The sequence below is a fragment of the Anas acuta genome, chromosome Z (genome assembly GCF_963932015.1).
Source record: "Anas acuta chromosome Z, bAnaAcu1.1, whole genome shotgun sequence".
Taxonomy (NCBI): domain Eukaryota; kingdom Metazoa; phylum Chordata; class Aves; order Anseriformes; family Anatidae; genus Anas; species Anas acuta.
Genome location: NC_089017.1, coordinates 7,692,362 through 7,714,543, shown reverse-complemented (window position 1 = coordinate 7,714,543; position 22,182 = coordinate 7,692,362). Strand labels below are relative to the sequence as shown.

General features: G+C 35.2%; 1 protein-coding gene across 1 annotated transcript in view; it reads right to left on the bottom strand.

The window, feature by feature from the left end:
- The window catches only part of SPEF2 (sperm flagellar 2), a 68,724-nt gene that overhangs the window by 39,847 nt on the left and 6,695 nt on the right, over positions 1–22,182 (bottom strand). The window contains exons 3-13 of the mRNA XM_068666369.1: positions 19,086–19,338; positions 17,549–17,719; positions 14,867–15,007; positions 14,113–14,192; positions 12,953–13,169; positions 8,409–8,597; positions 7,081–7,268; positions 5,367–5,535; positions 1,147–1,366; positions 510–640; positions 237–306 (exon numbers count right to left, since the gene is read on the bottom strand). Of these exons, the coding sequence (XP_068522470.1) occupies positions 237–306; positions 510–640; positions 1,147–1,366; positions 5,367–5,535; positions 7,081–7,268; positions 8,409–8,597; positions 12,953–13,169; positions 14,113–14,192; positions 14,867–15,007; positions 17,549–17,719; positions 19,086–19,338 (1,829 nt within the window). The remainder of the gene's footprint in view (positions 1–236; positions 307–509; positions 641–1,146; positions 1,367–5,366; positions 5,536–7,080; positions 7,269–8,408; positions 8,598–12,952; positions 13,170–14,112; positions 14,193–14,866; positions 15,008–17,548; positions 17,720–19,085; positions 19,339–22,182) is intronic.

The window sequence follows — 22,182 nt, the reverse complement described above, 5'->3', positions numbered from 1 at the left end:
TTGGCCCTGCCTAACTTATTATTGTCTTAATCTCCTAGCTCACCCTTCCTTGTGGAGCAGCCTGAACTTGCTGCTTTCAGACACTACAAATGTGTGGAAACAGTAACTTCGTTATAGAAACTATGGTGAAAACTCAGACATGGATAACAGAAAGGCTAACTGCATTTAAATCTAATAAGACAAGAGTTGAATTACAATAAATTATAATTAAATAATAGATATACACACATACACACCTTCAGTTTCATTGATAAATGTTTCTGTTAGAATTTCCAGTAGTGATGATTTTGACATGTTCATCTGGACCTTGTATCAATTAAGAAAAGAAATTATGAGAAAGGAAACTACACATTAAAGAAAACCAAACCTGTGAATTGAATATGTCTTGAAGTCTTCTAAGTCAAAACTTAGAACTAAGTAAGAAATTGAAACAATATGCTTTTTTTCCTTATACGTGTCACTCTCTTTTCCCTGTCATACCCAAAACGAAAATTAATAAAAATGCTTACCTCATTTTGTTTCACGGAACTCTCTGCTTCCTGTGAAATTAAGCTGTGTTCACTTTTCATTTCATTTTTAAGAAAAGCTTGGATGGCCTCCTGAACCAGATTATCAATAGATAGTACCTGAATATTGCAAACTAATATAAGAAAAAATAAGATAGTTTTACAGTTTGAGCCGATCACACATAGACACAGACCACTATTAAAATTAAATTAATTCTGAGAAGACATGCAAAAGCCTAGTACATGCAAAGCAATGTATGGTTCCTTTTGTTTGGGCTTTTGATGTAAGTTGTTACCACTGACTTTGCTCTGTGACCACTATACAGCATATAACCACAATCACAGATGTCTGCTAGTCTCTTCCATAGAAAAAATCCTCAGAGAATTCAAAATCATTTTTAAATTCTCAAGAAATGCAGAAGTAATACTACAACAACAATTTATGAAAGTTTATGTGTTTTTATCTTATTTCGGAAGATAATGAATGAATGACTTGCATGGATCTCCTAGAAAATATGGATGCACGTGTGTTTCAAGGATAAGTAATGCAAGGATTTGCCCAAACAAATGTCATTCTAAGAGTTGGATTTAAAAACAATTAAGTATTTTAAAGAAATTTAGGTTAAAAAAAATAATCTACCTTTTTCAAGAAACTTTACACAGGTAGTTTTTCCACTAAAAAGTTTTCCCAAAATGCATCCCTTAATAGGAAAAGAAGGAAATACAGGTAATGAAGATTTGGGTTTTGGAGGATAGAAGATCTCCATCAGTCTACGAAGCACATGACCCAATATGTTATTATTATGAGGAGGTTTGTTTTCACTGTTATCTTCAGTTGGACACCATTCCCCTGTCATACTCTGTATAAATGACAAATGATGAGACAATTTGTCAATATGCCTTGTCTTTCATCTTTCTATATATGCCATTACATAAACAAATATACAATAACCAAATCTGAACAGTACTAAAAAATAAAATATTTTTAGAATAGAGCCTTGTTAAAATCAATAACTGTCATTATCTCTAAGCATTTATTAATATTCACTAATAATTAGTTGAGAGACAAGTACTCCTACGATCATTTTTACAGATTGCTAGATTCATTTTTTAAATCCCACAAACATGAAAAGTCATTTCACCAATATGACAGAATGAATCAGTAGCATATTTGTGAAATATTATCCTACCATTTAGCGTTCTAAAAAATAGGCAACATTATTGCCCAGTATCACAATGAGATCTTTGAAAATACAGAGAAAGATTTCAAATACAGTTATCTGCCTAATATAAAGTCAATAGACAAAAAAACACCTGCCAAACCCTAAAACTCCCCACTCCCACACTCCCAACGAATTACATAAATCAGAAAAGAAAGGAAATACTGAGTAGAAAATTCCAGTTCATCTGCACTGAGATCAATATAAATTTATCAGTGGTATGAGTTACAAGCATACAGCTTAATGAGGCTGTCTCTTACTGACAATTGCACTGGGAGAAAGATGAGAATGGAAGGATATAGTCAGAAGAACGGAATATATTTTTTGCTGCTGTATTATTGCATCTTATAAGGCTAGGAAAGTAACAATGAAGTACATGTGAAGTTTATGCTATAATAAGCTAAAAGAGAACATTCTAGTATGCAGGATAATACTAGTCTTGTTTCACTTATTATTTAACTGGAGGGTAATAAACAGCTGTCTGGAAGATATGTGGACTAGTAATATTCCCAATTAGATTTTGGCTTGTCATCTTATTTGGGGTGCACACTAAAGGGTTGTAAGGCACAGTCAAAAGTTTCAGTAAGGAAATTTCAACACAGAAAAAAATGAGGGAAAATAATGTTCACAATGAGGGTGGTTAAGCACAGGAGTAGGTTGCACAGAGAGTCTGTGGAATTTCCATCCTTGGAAATATTTGAAAGTTGACCGGCCAAGGCACTGAGCAACCTTATCTGATTTAGAAGTTGAACCTGCTTTGAGCAAAGAGGTTAAACTAAATGATGACCATATCCCTTCCAATGTAAACTATAGTATCATTCTATAAATTAAATATTTAATTACATCACCTAGTTTCATTCAAAGTTCTACTGAAATACAATGTTTTAAATTCATGTTCTAGGTTGTTTTTGGTTTTGTTTTGTTTTGTTTTTCCTGACTTTACTATTTACTTTAGGGCTGGAGCACCTCTCCTATGAAGGAAGGCTGAGAGAGCTGGGAATGTTCAGCCTGGACAAGAGAAGGCTCTGGAGAGTCCTCACTGAGACCTTTCAGTACTCAAAGGGGTCTTATCAAAAGGAAGGAGAAGGACTCTTTACTCAGGTAGATAAATATAGGACAAGAGAAGTCTTAAAAGAGGATAGATTTAGATTAGACATTAGGAAGCAGATCTTCACTGTAAGGGTAGTGAGGCACTGGAATGGATTGCCCAGAGAAGCTGTGGATGCCCATCCCTGGATGCCCATTTATAACAATGCTAAAGACCATGTTGGATGGGGCCCTGGGCAACCTGATTTACTGGGTGGCATCCCTGCCTATGGCAGGGGGGTTGGAGTTAGATGATCTCTAAGGATCCTTCCAACCCATGCCATTCTATGATTTATGATTCTATTATAAATTATATATTGCCATAGCATACTTTCTAGTAACAGAACTAGATCAGCGTTGACTTTGAACATATATGCATTAGATAAAATAACACCATATAATTTATTATTACTATAAATGAAAACGTGACTTTTTAACCAGTAAAAACAACAAAAAATATTTTTGAGTTGCAAAATATCCACTCTCTAACCTATCTCAGAGAATGTATTTTTTAATATGTAGTGGAAAAGATATGCTTAAAAAAATAAAATCCTTGTTCTATCTGAATCATGCTCCTTTAAAATTGTGAGAAAAGATGTTATCAACTATTTTAAATTCTATCAAACCTGTAGAAAAAATGAATTCCAAATGGAATGGGTTTCTTATTTGAAGTAATCACCTTTCAAATTTCTTGTCTTTTTCTTTCCAATCTAAAAGATTGCTAGATTGAATTTGTCTTTGTTAAAGTAGCGTACATGTTAGAAACAAGGCTTCAGGTATTCAGGCCAGAGTTATATAACTGCCAGTCAACACCCTCAATGATAACTGCAAATTATTTGATATTTTGGACAGTGCCTACTGTTATGTTTAGTTTGGGGGATTTTATTAATTTATGAAGTGATTAGCCACAACTGATCATGTGATAGTTTCCAAATGTTTTCAAGCTCAGTCTAATATAGAATGTACAACACACTGATAGTGCTTTATTTTGTTCTTTTATTTTATCATATATGTTTCTTTTAGTCAGCATTCTTAATATAAACTTAGTGTTTTTGAGAGATGCCAAGTTGCCTGTGCCACGCTTTTTCCTCTGTGATGAAGAAAATCAGCATAAATTTTACCAGAATGCCCTGCCAATACACTTTTGTTTAGATGAAATACTCTGAAGGAATTAGCTGTTCACTTAGGTTTTCAGGTGACATACGTATGTATTGGTGCCAACAATTTTACACAGGTTATGTGATATCAGCTTTTGATGAACACTCATTCAGTAAGGCATAAGACTGGAAAAAAAAATAAAAATAAAAATGTGAATGTGCATTTGAAACAAGCTGGTAGTGAGAAAAATGCTTTAAATTAAATGTTTAAATGTTCGCTTTCTTCAGTGCCCCTATATCGAAAGAAGACTACTGAGACTCTGTAATACAAAAAATATTGACTAAAAAAGTTCATTTTTCATTAATGTTCCCCTGTAACTTTTTCCTCCCTATCTGTCCTGTATGTCCTCCCTTTTGATCTTCAGTATTTGCTTTTTTTTTCCACCTAAAGAGAATGATCATGAATTTCATTACATGGGTGGATATGGCCTGAACAAAGAACTTACAAATAAATTCATCAGAAAAGCACATATTAAGATTGAAAACAAAATAAACTGAACTGCAAGACATTCCCCACAAACTCCTAAAAAACATTTAGACTCGTTGCAAAAAAAAAAAAAGTACCAATTTGTCCAGGAGGTGGGTAAAAGCACATGTATATTATGGTTATAATTTCCCAGCCAGTCAAAGACAGGCTACTTATAGTGATTTTGACACATTATAGTTAAACAGAATATTTGAAAATACTGATGTGTTTTTACCTCCAAAGAAAAGCATCAGTTACATTTTAATTTGGAAAATATTGTACAATACTTTTTAATTATAACAGGGCAACATTCATTCTTCACCTTTCACTTCTGAAATTACATATTGCATCCTAAAGTTGAGGAAAAGTTTTAAGGTACCTCGTATCCTAACAGAAGGTTACAAAAACATCAGCCATTTATAACAATGTTTAAAAATGTTCCCATATGAAAATAAATAGATCACCCAAACCAATAAATCTTGTTAGAAAGCTTTCATTCAAAATTGCTAGAATTAAGACTACCCTCTTTTGTAACAGACCCTACTTCTTTTCACATGCTTTTGCTGTCTACTTCCTCTTGAATTTTTAAATATGGCAGCATTAACCATACTTTCACATTCCAGTTAACTAAAATTCATTGCATTCCAATTTACTTGTTGGCTCTATGAACTCAGGAGAGAAATATAATCAATGTTATAATAAGCATGAAATTATAACTGTGTTTTCAAATTGTATCAGCTACCTAATGCTACAAACATAAAATATAGCCATGTATTTCATACAGAATCCGATGTAACACAAAGAAAATGCATATCAAATTCTGATATCAGAAACTACTAAAAGAACAAAATGTAACATCACAACAAGATGTTTATGATTATGTACAATCAGGATGTATTATATTCCATTACGTCTTATCAGTTTGATATACCTTATATTCACCATAATCTTTTTCATCTAACAGATTCATTTTATTCAGTTCTACAAGTTGTTCTGGGCTTGGTTCATTTGGCAAAGGGTGAATTGAGGCTTGTTCATATATTGGTTTTTCACTAAAAAAAAATTCCTTCCAATCACGCATCAGTTTCAATGGAATTTTGCTGCAGTAGAAAACAAACAAACAAACAAACAAACAAAAATGGAATGAGTTCCAAGCCAAAAATTAAGAGTTAGATGTTTGAAAATAGTGGACCCAAATTTACAAGAATTACAATCATGAAATAGGGATATGCTAGACTTGGTATGGTTTATAATGTTTTCTGTAATTACTATAGCTTGTTAGGAAGAAACCATAAAAATAGTCACTCACTAGTCACATACATTAGTCACAATACATACAATAGTCACAATAGTCACACATATTGTACATGTATGACATCAGTAGGTCCTTGTAGGTTTCAGTATCTTCATAAGTGATTTATCACAGTATTTGTCTGGCAGAGATGTGTGGTAACAGTTTTGCTGCAACTCTATTTCCCTGCTTCAAAATACTCTTCTCATTTGTGGCATATGGCCTCCCCTCACCAAAAATCAATACAATTTTTCCAGATTTTTCTGGAATCTAAAATTCATTCAGAATTTTATAAGTAATTAAACTTTTTTTTTTTTCCCTTTCATTCAGAAAGGAACAATATTCTTATGGAACAAGATAAACTGCATATAAGTACCAAGTTATTAAGCAATTATAGTTATTGCTAAAATATAAATAGGACTCTGACATGCATGGGTGCTAAACAAACTGTATAAAAACAGCTTAAATTTGACATATACTCAAAGTGTTCTAGGATCACATCCGTCTGGAGCTTTTTTTTTTCTTATTTGTTTATTAATGCTTGTAGATGAGGGCTGTAACATTAAGGAAACTACATGCATGATTCAAAAATAATTGAATACATACTGTATGCACCTTTTTCAATTAAGTGCACAGAAACACTGACAAAACCTATAGGAAGCTTTTGGCATACTTTCTAATCATGCAAGCTCCTCCCCCCCCCCCCAGTCTGATCACTGAATACTAATGAGAGAACAACAGAGAATCCAAAGCCCTGCTCTGTGGTTTTGGAAACACTACTACATCACAGGCATGTGGAGATTGCTGCCTTTTTAGGACATTCTCAGAAGCTCTGTGGAATTGTGGCGTGTCAGAATAGGGAATCACAGCATGTAGGACCCAGACTTTGGACCAAGTTGCAATTTTCAGAACTGTCCAGGCAGGTTGATATATATTAGGAAATTCATCCTCTCTATATTACTGTTGGGAAACATTCAGCTAGTGGAGCAACCTACTATGAGATGAGCAGCATTCAGTTTTTAACTTTTAAATGAAGGAATTTCTTCATATAAAACAGAAGTCAGTATTTCTACAAGCTGTAGAACTAGTGAATCCTTGTTTTCTAAGGATTCAAGTTGGTTGAGTTTTCAAGGAATTACACTAAGGCTTTAGCACTATTTCACCTTGTGTTACATATCAGTGAATACTCACATGAAAGGAATATCATAATTTTCTTATGTAAAGTAATTCAAGCTGTCCTGTAAGATACCTGAGGATCCACCTAAGACATTACTGGTGCTTAAAGCAGAACGAATCATTAAGCCTAACAACTACCTAACACCTGTTAGTTTTGCCTGACAGATAACATACTCACTTGTTTGTCAGTATTCGATATTCTCCTACTTTTGTTGACAAGTCAATGATTTGGTCGATCACTTCCCAACATATAGAATAATGCTTTTTATAACGAGCCTGGGCTCTTCCAACAGCAATTTTCTCATGACGTTCTCTTTCTTTGATAGTTTGTTCTTCACAATCAATTTTTTCTTGTTTTGCAAGAGCCTAGAATTTTGTTTTGAAAAGTACATCTGAGATTGCAAAACAAATTAAACTGCAGAAGTGCACTATCCTGGACTAAGAGAATTAACTTACTCATTTAAACCAATTAATGAAAACAGTCACATCAGAGCAGGAAAGACATTGAACACGGACACATACAAAAATCTAAAAACTTCTATTCATTCTACAAGTCTGGTTTGTTTGCTTTTTAACTGCTAAAATATAACAAAAAAAAATGACAACAAAAAAAGGAGAAATATATGGCTTCTTTCATGAAAAACAAATTAAGAATGTACTCAGTGCTTGGAGGGCAGGGAAACATGAAATGATGTCGTCTACTCTTCCTAAGGAACAATGCTTAGTTTCACTGAAAACTATGAAGGAATACTCATTTACAGTATGTGACTAGCGATTTAATTTATCAGATGCTGATATACAAATAATTTGAGATTATTGATGCTGTTTGACCTTTGAGAAGGATTTCTGGTCATTGTAGAGAAGTATCAGCAGTTCCTGTGACCGTGTGCTCCTTTTTGCCAAGAGTGTTCTTACAGAAGCACAGCAATCAATAGCTATGGCTGCTGATTATATAGGAGTTCAGATTTAGAGCTGTTAATTATTTTTGGCAGGAGCAAAGTAACATTCCTACTGTTACATTAAGGCCTGCTGTGGGCATAACACTTGGCAATTTCTCACAGGATTATGAATTCTTTTAATTTATTAATCTACTCCAAGATTCAAGGTAGAAATAATGCATGCATGACTGAAATTCCTTATTACGGCATTTTTCAAAAATGGCTGTTAGCTTATTACACCTAAAGGACATGAAAAACATAATTCTTAAAGCAAGTTTTTCTGTAACTCTTCTGTCATTTTGTCTCTACAGGACTGTCTTTTGACCTCAGCATAGAGAGGTTTCCCTAAAAAGTGAAAATTATTTTGTAAGAAAAGAACAAAATGAGACTTTAAGTTGCTCAGTTATATCCATTATTAACTGAGCTGCAACTTTAAAGGTATTTAAAAGTGATATATTCATCATTGGATCACCCTAGAAAAAGCCAAAATTCTAACAGTTGACAATACAAATTCCACAGATAAGTACTACAACTGCTACAATGACTTGGGGAGTAAATAATCACTTACTGCCTCACTATCAAGAGCTTTCTGGAACTCTTTCAGTCGTCTATCTTCATACTGTTTTTCCCTGTAAATTCTGTTTTGCCTTAACACTTCTTTCTCATGTCGAACATGCATGAGTTGAACAGCAATCCTCCGTTCCTGCTGAGATTGTCTCATTAGTCTGTAAATAAGTTGCTCCTCTCGGTAAGCCTCCTAAAATGTATGCACATATAAAAATTAGCATTAAGAACAGCTTATAAATCATTTCATAGACAACACATGTCTTATATGGAAAATATGAATGGAGTTATATAACATTTACTTGCTAATTTGATACACACGTCCAGAACACATCTATTCATGAACTTTGTTAAAAAACTATTCATTACCTTTGTTAAACATACAAGAACTGTAGAACTATATAAATGAATTCTAAATATGTCTTACCGGAGATACTGAGTAAAAAATACATTTGTTCAGAATAACTCGATTTTAACTTGGATAAAGCCTGTGTGCAATGCATATTTCAAATAATTCAAATAATTGCTTCTGAATGTAAAGATATATCCCTTCTTTGAATTACTTTGGTCGTTATTTCCCTTATCTGTCCTTGTTCTCTACCAGTCCCCTTCTCAGCCATGCTCCACTGAACCCTTTGAATAAGTCTATTTTTCTACAGTTTTGAACTTCATCCTTTTTTCTCAGGATTCAGGTAAATAACACCTCCATTTAGGAGACTGGGAATAGAGGAAAGCATTCCAACCAGAGGGAAATACAAGACTTCTAGGTAACAGTTTCAGCATTCTCACTGACAAAGCATCATGCAAAAAATACCTTACTCAATATTATAAAAAAAACATTCTGAACCATTGCTTGAAGCATGGTGAGAGCATACTGACAGTTTTCAGGCTGTGGACTGGTACTTCTCAAAGTTCTTGACAGAACATACTAATACCTTCCCACTACTGTACTTCTTTTCTGTGCTTTGTATCTAAAGCTTAACCTAACCTAAAGTTTTGCCCCACAGCCTTCACAGTCCAGAACTATTTCTGAGTTCTAATCAAACGCATCAACTTGCCTATCAAGCCCTATTGCCAAATATCACTCCTAAATAAGGATATTAGAGGAAATTTCAGATTCCCTGGACTTTTGATTCAGATGTAGAAAAACTGCTATAAAATATAGGTTCAGATTTAAGGACATAAATTTGGAATTGATCTGAAGAGTTCAAATTAATTTTCCTAAGAACAGAGAAATAGGGTAAAACCAGTTAATAGTATCATTAAATATATATATATATATATATATAACCTCTTCTATTTTCTTTTAATGTGGTTTATTTTTCATCAGCTTTCTGTGTCAGAGAGAGGGCAGAACACACTATATAAATTCACCTCTAAATGAAAATTCAAACTTTATTAAGTATAATCATGCCATTATGAAAGAAATACCAGATTCCACAAAGAGGTCTAGATCATAGATTAGCAGTCCACAAATACCTGGAGGGAAGGGATACCATCCACAGGGACCTGGACAAGCTGGAGAGGTAGGCCTGTGTGAACCCCATGAAGTTCAGCAAGGCCAAGTGCAAGGTCCTGCATTTGGGCTGGGGCAATCCCAAGCAAAAATACAGGCTGGGCAGAGAATGCATTGAGAGAGCCCTGAGGAGACTAATAACTATTTAGCTATTTAAATAACTTATTTAACTATTTGAATTTCAATAATAATAACAATAACCTTCAAATAAATTGAAATCTTTGATGGTAATATTATGGAGAAACCAATATTTTTCAACAAAAGCTCATTCCATATTTTTAGGTTCTGTTTTCTTTGCAACTGGTAGAAAAACTACATTCCACTGGTGACTTGAAAAGACCAAGCTGATACAAAAGTCCCTCAAAGTTTTGTTTATTTCAGCCAAAAAATATGCTTTTTCCCGTCACAGTATCTCATCACAGTGTACTATAGTTTTAACAGCAAAGAAACTATCATGTGGTCATCTCAGGCTTTAATCCCACAGGGCTTTACCCACATGCAAGATCATCTGCCTTCAAAGCTTATCACTAAATGAGGATCTGATTTGTAGTGTACACTTTGTACATTATGTTTCTGTGTGCAGAATTATCATCACACATGCAACTCTAAAATGGAAAACGATGCAATATTAACAATTTTAGATGCACTTTGTATTTTCATATTCATGCTATGTGTCATTTGATATACTTTGGGTAATAGAATTATCCAATAGCGCTGCCTTTTGAAGAGCAAATCTGTTCAGATGTCTTCTGTATTTATTAAAACAATGCAATAAAAGAAGGCATGTAACTTTCTGATAGCTTTTTAAAATCCACAGAGAGAAAATCTAAACACCATTTAAAAATAATGAGTACTTAGAACAAATAATTTGTTGAAACAGTGCAGATCAAAGATTCAATTGGGATGAAACTATGTTACTGTCAAACACTTTTATTTTCTGCCTGTGAAAATCTGACTGGCATCACCACATGCTCCGCACAGAGGAGTGCCATGTAATTTTAAAGTACTTTTACTCCCAGACTCCGACTTGTACTACAGTTTGCAGTGTACCAAGATTCAAAAATTGGAACAAGGTTTTTTTAGTAGACATTTATAGATATGGTCATGAAACACATTAATGCATTCTGAAAACATACAATTAATTTGATTCTAGATGATCCTATGGCCTGTCTTCAAGTTTTATGTAGTATAAGCACAAAGCCTAATGACTACAGGAAAGCCATTATTTCTGCTTTCAAATCCTTTTTAGTTCCATATCTAATGCAGGGAGATACTAATTTTCAACTACTTTATATAACGTTTTCAATCCTAAATATATATTTATATATACTTATTTCATAGTTCCTTAAATCAAGCAATATGTAATTTCTCAACTCTCATAGAATTCCAACCAGTAACTTCTTCCTCTGATAATTCAAAAGAGAAGTGGCACTAAATAGATTCTTTTATCTGGTCAGGCTGTTGTTTTGGTCAACTCATCACTTGTCTTTCCTTCTAATCCTTGTAGTCCCTTTATTGTCCCTACATCGAAGATTATTTATTTCCTGGGAAGTTAGAGATATTATTGTTACTTTTGCCTTGCTTTGGAGCCCCACTGGAGACAGTCTGATTAGAAGAACATTATCGGCAATTCCTCCATCTCAAACTGGCAAGGTTTGTTCTGTGACTGCAGGTGGACCAGCCATCTGACCTGGATAGCACTGGCTGGCTTTGTTGGCTTAGTGCTACTGTCTCTACCAAACACCCCAGTAATAGCTGCTGATACCATACGGCCATCAGCTGATAGCCATGGCTACTGGAACCATTGGTCCAGGCTACTGGAGTATACTGGGGCTGTAACTGCTGATGGAAGTTTTTTAATTACAGAGATTTAAGACAGCTGGATGGCAAAACTTCTTCACAATCTATGCATATCAACAAGAACATTTTAAAGAATCACTTTGAGTGAGAGCTCAAATACAGCATGTGTGGATGTACAGACTCTTAGTCTAAGCCACAAGAGATATCCTTACTTTCCCACAGAATACAGACCTGGGAGAAATATTGAGAAGCCATCTAATTTCTAAATGTCTACCCCAATAAACTTACATTTTCCTCAACAACTTCAAAAATCTCTCCAGACAATATATGCCAGTGCTTTAATATATATATATCTATAATTAATACTTTTTCTTTTAAGAGGAGCCATGCATCTTCAGTGCTGTTATTATGAAATACCTGGGGTGACAGGCTTAGCTACAGTGGGTTCAATCTACTTGATCTAAGCTAAGAACTCTAAATGCAATAATACTAAAATATAAGATAACTCGAAATTACAGACAAACTCCAGTAAGTTACAAAGGTATGTTTGATGCCATCATTTTTTACAGAGAAGTTGTGTGAAGTCAACAATCTAAGAGCTGCTTTTTAAAAGAAGTGTCTGAGGAGGAACCTGAAAAGCCTTATGCTTTCAAGACAAAAGTCAAATAGAATAACCTGCAACAACCATTTTTGGACACAATAGAGACATCCTCCCAAGACACACTTTCTATTCCATAACACTTCAAAAATCAAAGCTCTGCAAAATAAGTATTTTGCTTCTTCATACTACCCTGCACAACCATTTTAAAATTAATCCAGTCTAGATATAGTTGCAAATACAGATTTTCAACTGTCACATTTGTTGATTTTTGAGTACTACCATCTTCAGACCCAGAATGCATTTTGATAGTTTGAAGGTCACCTTTTTTTTTATTCTTTTTGGGGAAAATATCAGGCAGGCCTTCAACTGGTTTTTAATCACCTAAGCTCTGCTGCTTTCATTTCAGCCTTTATGATTTATAAGGATGAAGTATGACATAAAAGTGGTGAGAAAGAATGCAAAACCTTCCATAATTTTCAAGGAATAACAATGCATAAAAGTTATTTTCAGAGATAAAATGTATATACCTCCCTTTCTCCCCTTCAAATTTCATTCAGCCCTTAAAAATAGTGTTACTTCGTAAGTATATATTTAGGTTACTAATTGTGCATGGGTTATGTACTTCTCTTACCTCCTGTGCTTCATGTGCTATTAACTGTTCCACTAGCATTTTTCGTCGTCTTTTTTCTCGTTGTTCTCTAGCAAATGTATCTTCCTCCAAACGTTTTTGAATTTTTCTTATATATTCATCATCTGAATAAACATTTAATAGTTCAGTTGCTGTTTGTGCTGTGGTTTCTGGGGTTGGTACTTTCAACTTCTGTGTTTGCAACGATTCTTGTATATCACTGATCAAAAAGATCAAAATATAAAAAGTTTATCGACTTTACGGGACTTACGTTTTTTAGAGGTGTTTTCATATAGATCCCTGTGAAGTTGTATGCAAGTCTGACAAGTGCACAGAATTATCTTGGACAGCAATGTTCATGAGCATTGTGGCTACTTCTTGACACCCTTATACCCCACAATCACCACTGAGTCCAGAGAGCTCCAGACTTTACATAAGCCAACTGCCAAATAGCTCATTTGCCAATATTTAATACAGAAACCTTTCTGCAGAAAGAATTCTGCAGAAACAATAAATTAGGATTGCAGAATATTAAACATAGTTTACTCTTTACATATAACCAAACTCTCTGAGCACAATTTTGCAGTTATTAATCAGATGTTGCTTTCACACAGCAGTATCCAGAGCAGCATGCATGACTGCCACCTCTTCTAAATTTTGTATACATACCATTAAAGGTGACAGAACGCCTATTGCTTATAATTATTCACAAATTAACCAACATCTCCCTCTATGTGAATTGCCTGTAAAGCATATTTAAGGAGAAAGGTTACTTTTCTTTGAAATTTGGTACCATGTATATATATCCACCACCTCTCTCTTCTTTCTGCAAGTCTAACCAACAATACAGATTCAATGACTGAAATAAACAGAGAAAAAGAGATGCACTTTGTGCCCTCTGTTGCTGCATATATTGCAAAAAGGAGAGAGGGAAGTTTGAGCCATCCCTAACACAATTATATAAAAACTAGGTAAAAACACGAACAGCTGGAGTTGGAATACTTGTAATGCTAACAGACATATAGACAATCACTCTAAGGAGAATCACAGTTTAAACTAAGCAATACATTATATTTCCTTCAAATAGCTGTCTCCACAGAGAGTAGGCACCTAAGGTGCCTAAGGTACTGTCTAAGCTTAACAATCTAATATCCAGATATTACCTGTCAGAGACTTGGCTGTATACTGCAGAGAGCCTTCCTGCAATAGACTTCTCAAACTTGTTAATCTCCTTGTAAGTGTCCTAAAGAAATAACATAAAATTTAATGTTTTTCTCTTCACAAAGTGTCGTAAGGAAGCTTCAACTATTTTTTCACAGAGTAAATACTAGGGAATGATTTATGCTTCATGTTAGTACCACAAAAAAGTTTACACTGAAAATACATTGAGCGTCAACTACATCAAGATGAAAGGCAAGACTATTTCCTTCTTCTTTTCATTTCTATTTACTTTTTCCCTTTTTCTTATCTACACCTATGTTCACCAGACAAAATCCTAAATTTTTGCAGCTTTCCATCCTGCAAGACACAGTTTGCATAGGACTCTACTAGCTCGTATAATTCCCACTATTCAGGGATTTTGCAATAACGTATTATGGTCTATGTTCTGCTTTTACTAGCTTAAATTTATCCCTAATATTTATTCAAGCAACTCTGTTTGGATACTCTACATTTAAAAGCATCTATCTATTTATTTATGCAATAAGAACTTTCTCTTCCTTCAAAACAATTTTTCCTGTGTAACAAATGTTGAATCACACATATTTTGCCCAGTTCACATTGAGTCTTCTATATAATTTCACAAGTTGTATCATCAGCTTTAGATGGCGCAAATACAGTATTCCTAAGTGTAAATGCTTCCAGAAAATAATGTTTTCCCAGTTCATATAATTACCATTAATGAAATATAGATGTTACCTCTGCTTCTCTTTTCTTCTTTAGCAATTTTTGGGCTTCAATAGCTTTTATTGTGTAGTTTGGTCGTGGCTTTGGAACCTGTATAATGGCTGCTTGAATCTTGGCCATTATTTCATTTTGTCTCCTTCTTCCTATGCGATGCTGAATATTTAACATAATGTGTTCAGATACTTGAGTTGAAACAAAATATACTATGTAGACCTAATACATGATATATTTACCCATGAAGGAAATGTGATTAACCCATAAGGAAAAAAAAATCTTTTAGGAATAATAATAATAATAATAATAATAATAATAATAATAATAATAATAATAATAATAATAATAATAATAATAATAATAATAATAATAATAATAATAATAATAATAAAAGAGTGACAGAGAGAATAGCAAATGATTATTAAAAAAAAAAAAAAAAGATTCATTAAAATACCATGAAAGTTGTGGATGAACACCTCCCTGGAGGTGTTCAAGATCAGGTTGGACAAAGCCCTAGGCAACCTGATCTAATGGGTGGCATCCCTGCTTTCCCTGCTTATGGCAAGGTTGGAACTAGATGATCTTTAAGATCCCTTCCAACCCAAGCCGTTCTATGTTTCTATGATGAAACAGATGCATTTTAAATTAAAGCATCACTCCACATACAGAGTCATTTGACAGCTTTTCAATATGCTAATACATATTCTCAATAGTTGAGAATGAAAAAATATTTTAAGTACCAGTATCAGAAAATCTGATCCATGCAGTTGGACTGGAAGATCTTTGAAGGTCCCTTCCAACCAAACTTACCTATCCTATCCTATCCTATCCTATCCTATCCTATCCTATCCTATCCTATCCTATCCTATCCTATCCTATCCTATCCTATCCTATCCTATCCTAAACCATCCCATCCCAGCTATGCCTGCGTTAACAAGGGATGAGGTGCAATAGAAGCATGTCTGTAAAAAATAAAACAAAACAAACAAAAAAAAAACAGTTTGTACTCAATGCCTGAGAGGCATTTAAAGGGTTGTATTAAATGTTAGCTCTAGTCTAGCACCTGTTTCTAGTTAGAATTCAGAACAGAAACTGAAAAACACACATACTGTGAGGCAATGCTACCACTCAATACTGAGTCTCAGATGATTAAGCATTAGCAAAAATTTAATTGACACCATTAAAGTGCACTACAGATACATGCAGTTAAAAGAAGAGTTGTGTGGGAAAAAAACATTTTTCTACAAAGATTCAAAGAAATCTAAAAAATAAATAAGTATAAAATCAAATAGAATTTTTAAAAAATCTTTAAAAAAAAATCTTGAAAATGTTTGGGATATTGTTCATATTTTCTTTTGTAGATACTTAAAGAGTCACTTAGTCATTTATTTCTATTCTTGTTCTTGCAGTGGCAACAGAAGAACTACATGTAAATAACCACTGAAAGACGCTTTTAATTAACAGCTCCACAGAAAGGGATCTAAGGGTTTTGGTCAACAGAAAGTTGAAAGTGAGTCAACAGTGCACCCTGACAGCCAAAAGGGCCAACTGTACACTGGGGTGCATCAGGCACGGTACTGCACTGTGCTGCTGCAACCTCACCTCAGGTACTACCTGCAGCTTTGAGTGACACAATATAAGAAGGACATAAAACTATTTGAGTGTTCAAAGGAGAACTACAGAGATGGTGAAGGGTGTGGAGGGGAAGACATGTGAGGAGCAGCTGAGGTCCCTTGTCAGAGGCCCAAAGAGAGCAGGCTGAGGGGAGGCCTCATAGCGGCCTGCAGCTCCCTCGCGAAGGGAGCGGAGGGGCAGGCGCTGAGCTCTGCTCTCTGGGGACAGTGACAGGACCCGAGGGAATGGCATGGAGCTGGGACAGGGGATGTTCAAACTGATTACTAGGAAAAGGTTCTTGACTGAGAGGGTGGCCAGGCACTGGGACAGGTTCCTCAGGGCAGTGGTCACAGCCCAAAGCCTACCAGAGTTCCAGGAGTGTTTGGACAACGCTCTCAGACAAATGGGTTGATTTTTGGGTGGTCCTATGTGGAGCCAGGAGTTGGACTCAATGACCCATGTACATCCCTTCCACCATGGGACATTCTTTTGTTCTTTGATTCTAGCCATACCAATTTCTAATTCATCGTGGCTTAATATTCCTTGACTAGGAATTCCTTGACTGCCAATTCTTCTATATAAACTACAGCCTGTACTTTGGAAGAGTGTTCCCATATGCTGAAAAAAATAGTTCATCTTTTTGATTTAATGGAAACATCTACACAGAGCTAAAAGATGCACTGAAGCCATATCCACTATACATGTAGGTCCCCTTCCTTATATCTTTATCCTGCTTCTGAACAATGCTCCAACTTTTTCTTTAAAATGAAAACTTTCACAAACCTCCTTTATAAGAACACTTTAAACACTTAGAGTTGTGAAATTGACACTTTTTCTTCAAATTTCTTAAGATTTTTCTTGCATAAAAACATGCAAATACATGTACTCTTAACATGGTGTCATTTTGAAATATTAATGTTTTTTAATGGTCTTACAAGACTGTATTGGCTTTATATCTCCACCTCAATGCTTTCTAAGAGCGCCCTCTTTCTTTGCTTTTCTGTAAACATGATGGGGCAGCACAACTCTGTACGTGATCTTAAGAAAATACTTCTTCAGAAGTCTCTATTAAATGTAATTAGTCACCTTTTCAATGTCTTGGGCTCTTTGTTCCTCTCGAAGCTTCTGAACTTTCTGTTGTTCTGAAATATGTATACGAGCTATTTTATCTTCCATTGCTTTAGACTTCATTTCAAAATGCTCTGAAACCTGCTGTAGCTGCAAATCTGCCTGACGTGGAGTTAAAGATTTCAAACGCTGAAATTACATTTCAAGATAGTCAAGTCAGAAACAGTAAGAGAAATTGTACTTAAATGTGACAATTTTACGATAGTTATTTCCAACTATGTTTTCTGGTGTTAATATCCGCAGAACAGTATCTAAACATGGTGGAGTTGTGTTTTTTTTTTTTGTGTTTTGTTGTTGTTGTTGTTGTTGTTTGTTGGTTTGTTTTTGTTTTGTTTTGTTTTTTAAATAAAGGACCAGCTCTATTGAAAAGAACTTGCAGAACTGAACTTGAACAATGCCAAATGAAAATCTAAGACATTCAACTTAAACATAAGAAAATTTTTTTTTCATGGAAATGTTGCTCAACAATTTGCCCAGATATTTTATGAAGTCTCCATCTTTGAAGACATTCAAGAACCAACTGGACAAGGTCCTGAGCACCCTGACATAGTTAACTCTGGTTAGAGGAGCAGGGTGGCTGGATTATGTGACCTCCAGAGCTCCCTTCCAACCTTAATGATTTTATGATGAATGTATCTATTCACAGGAGCAATCTCAGTTGCTTTATCTTCTTTAAGCTATTCATATATGTGAAGGGATGTCGTGGCTGTTTGGTGCTCTCTCTGCATTTGTTGGTACACTTTATGTTTTGTTAGGATGTGTGCTAGAAAAAATGTGAAGTTTCACCCAGCTGAATTTGATTCGTGATGAATAGCTTCTTAAAGATTGCTCATCCTGGTAACAAATAATGCTCTGCACATGCTGAACGTTACTGTTGAAGATGAGAAGAATGTCCTTAACAGAATGTACTATACAAATAATGCCTTCCTCTCAAGATACTCTCTTTGCCTTTTTATTTTCCTCTTTGCATTATTCAGCATACGGTTACTTGGCCAGCTGGAGTCTAGTATAAATATATGGGGAGACATGTAACAGAAGGAATCAAGTCACCATGGACAACCAACACAAACTAATTTCCCCTTCAGGAAACATTTATACCTAATTTCACACCTCGACTCCAAAGCTGTCTGCAATCTGTACTGATCAAATAAGTATTACAGCAGCCACTGAACAACTTATAGTCTTTGTTGTTATACATATTTTAAGGCTGGAGAGCAGGTAAGACAGAATAAGCCAAAACAAAGGAACACAAAACAAAGGAACGAAAAGGAACACAGATGGTCATTATCCTCATGAATCACATATAAACCAGGCAATCCCAGTGTCTATGTACAGGACATGGCAAAGGATTTCATCTTTTCCATAGAAGCACACTGGTTTTGAACAAGAAATCTAAAAAGCAGGGAGGGGAAGCATGAAATATGCTTGAGAGATACACGTAAATAAGCTACCTTATTTTCCTATACATTTATACAAAATTGGTATAGTTAGCTACCTCTTGATACAAAACACTTCCGATAGACTTGAGCTTTGCAGGTGCTGTAGGTCTCATTGCTTCCATGGCTACTGCAGTGAGCTTTGTTTTTCTCTTTTTTTCTAAAGCAATGTACAATTCATACAAAAGCTTTGTTGCAGCCCCATGCTGCCCTGTCATGATGTCTTGAGCCACATTCTCATTAAACTGTACACCAAGGAGGTGAAGCGTGGGTTCCAGGAGAGAAAAATTGTTAAGTTTTGCACTTGCAACCCTATGTGATTAAAAACAAAGAAAAAAAAAAAAAAACCATAAATGTACTTTCAATTCCAACTTGCTGCAATAAACATTGTCATCACATTTATCTCATATCAAGATAGGAAGTGGAAAAAAAAAAACACAATGGACTTTCTTAGAGTGATGTGATACACACTTTGTTTTAGATTTTATCCTGTAGTACATGCTAATAGATTGGCCTACTAGGAATAACTTTGGGGGAGAAATCGAAGACACATTGGGTTATATAAATCTTGATACATGCACACAAGAAGTACAACTGACAGCAAAAGCTTACTCCAAATTGCAGCTAAAAGTATACCATCCACAAAAGGTAAAAGGAACTAGAATGAAGTTTATTAAACTGTATCAATCCATGTGAGCTCTAACCAGCCAAAATACAGGAAATTAAAAACAAAACAAACAAACAAACAAAAAACACCTATGTAATCTATTAACCCTCACAACACCTTGTCACTTTTTTTCCTCAATAAAAAGAAATGGACATATGGCTTGGTGTAGTGTTGAAAAATAAAGACTGTGGTCCCAGTGAGCAAAATTTACATTCAGAAGAGAAATGGTGGATTCCAGATAAATTATTTTTCTTGATGTATAGATTCTCTTGTGGAAACACTTGAGATCAGTAGATAGGCCAAAAAGAAGAAAAATAAATTATCAATATTTCACAATTAACATGCTATCAGATTTCGTTCAGCGAATCCATAACTACTGGCTGAGTCAGAACATTTCTACGCTGCTCTATCACTTAACTTCGTAATAGTTCATTTACATGAACCAAAAAGGTTTTGAAGTCAGTAGAGCAACACCATAATTCTACAAAAATGTTGAATTTTAACTTGAAGACCTCCTGGTCTCTCAGAATTCACAATACACCTAGATAAAACAGTCCTGGAGTTAATCAATCTCACTATAACAATCCATGCCTTATTTCTTATAGAATTATATATAAATTTAGCTTACAGCTATTGAACATCTTTCTGCTATTGATTCAATATTAAGGTGACACCTACTGTCAGAAATCTTGGATGCATTGAAAAACTGTGGTGACATGACCTCTTAATTTTTTATTGTGTAAACAGATCAGATGGAAATTCTTAAACATGCTTGATAATACAAAGATGTTCTAAACCTTATCTCACAATCATTTTCAGAGATAAGACAAAACTATAGTATTTAATTTTTCAAATACAGACAGACTAACTGGAAGATGTTTTCCAGCAGTGTTCCTTTCAAAAAGGTAGTACCACTTTCTCAATTATTATTCTCTTCCTTTTATGACTATATATATGCCTATGTTCTATATAAAGAACTGCACAACACAAGCAGCTAATATAGTTAAGCAAAGCTTGAGAAGGTCATCAAAATGACCACCCATTCTTTTCAGTTATTACTCTCTAGATTACAGTTGCCCTTACTTCCTCCACTGCCACACCAGTAGTTACGATCTTCCCTTGGTCTGTACTAAAACATATTAGAGTGATGACAGTTTACCAAATGACCCTTGAATAATATAGTACACTCAAAAATTAAAAGTATTACTTTATAGATAACTAGTAAGATTTGTCAAGCATGGGTTCTTCCAAGATTCCAGGACTATATAATGACTATTACACAGAAATAATTGCCTTTAATGTGCAGGAGGAGTATCTTGAAACCGAGGAAATATTATATCAGTTCAGTTATTGTATTATTGTATCAGTTAATAGCTGTTAAAGGATCCATGTCACTAGCAAATGTAAAAGGAAGAGAAGGCAGAAAGTATCAAAATATCCTGATGAAGTCATGGAATATCATGGTAAAGAATACAACCTTCCTTTCTCTCATGTTGGTTATTTCAGGACCTTAATAATTGTTAAGGCATTTTCCTTGACCTCCTCCAATATATCCAGGTCATTCTTGTACTTGGGAACCCCAAACTGGACACAGCATTTCAGATAAGGTCTCACCAGGGCTGAGTAGAGCCTCCTAGGCTGAGGTCACTGGGCCTGTTCAGCCTGGAGAAGAGGAGGCTGAGGGGAGACCTCATCACAGTCTACAACTTCCTCGTAAGGGGGTGTCGAGAGGCAGGAGACCTTTTCTCCATTAACACCAGTGACAGGACCCGCGGAAACGGGGTTAAGCTGAGGCAGGGGAAATTTAGGCTTGACATCAGGAGGGGGTTCTTCACAGAGAGGGTGATTGCACACTGGAACAGGCTCCCCAGGGAAGTGGTCACTGCACCGAGCCTGTCTGAATTTAAGAAGAGATTGGACTGTGCACTTAGTCACATGGTCTGAACTTTTGGGTAGACCTGTGCGGTGTCAAGAGTTGGACTTGATGATCCTTAAGGGTCCCTTCCAACTCAGGATATTCTATGATTCTATGATTCTATGATTCCTTCACAGAAGAAGGGAATGGTTGAGGTTGGAAGAGACCTCCAGAGATCTAGTCTAACCCAGCTGCAGGGTCACCTAGAGCATGTTATACAGGATCACATCCAGGCAGGTTTTGAATATCTCCAAAGGAGACTCCACAACATCTCTTGGCAGCATGCTGTAGTGTTCTGTCACCCTCACAGTAAAGAAGTTCTTCCTCATATGGCGATCTTTATCTTCAAACTGATGGCAAAATTCTTCTTGACATAGTCCAGGATGCTGTCAGCCTTCTTTGCAGCAAGTGTACATGGCTGACTCACAGTCAGCTTGTTGCCGTCCAAGGCCTCTTCTCTGCACGGCTGCTTTCAAGACAGTTGGCCACCAGTTTAAACTGATGCATGGAACTTTCCTTCCCAGATACAGCACTTTGCATTTCCCTTTGCTGCACTTCATGAGACTGTTGACAG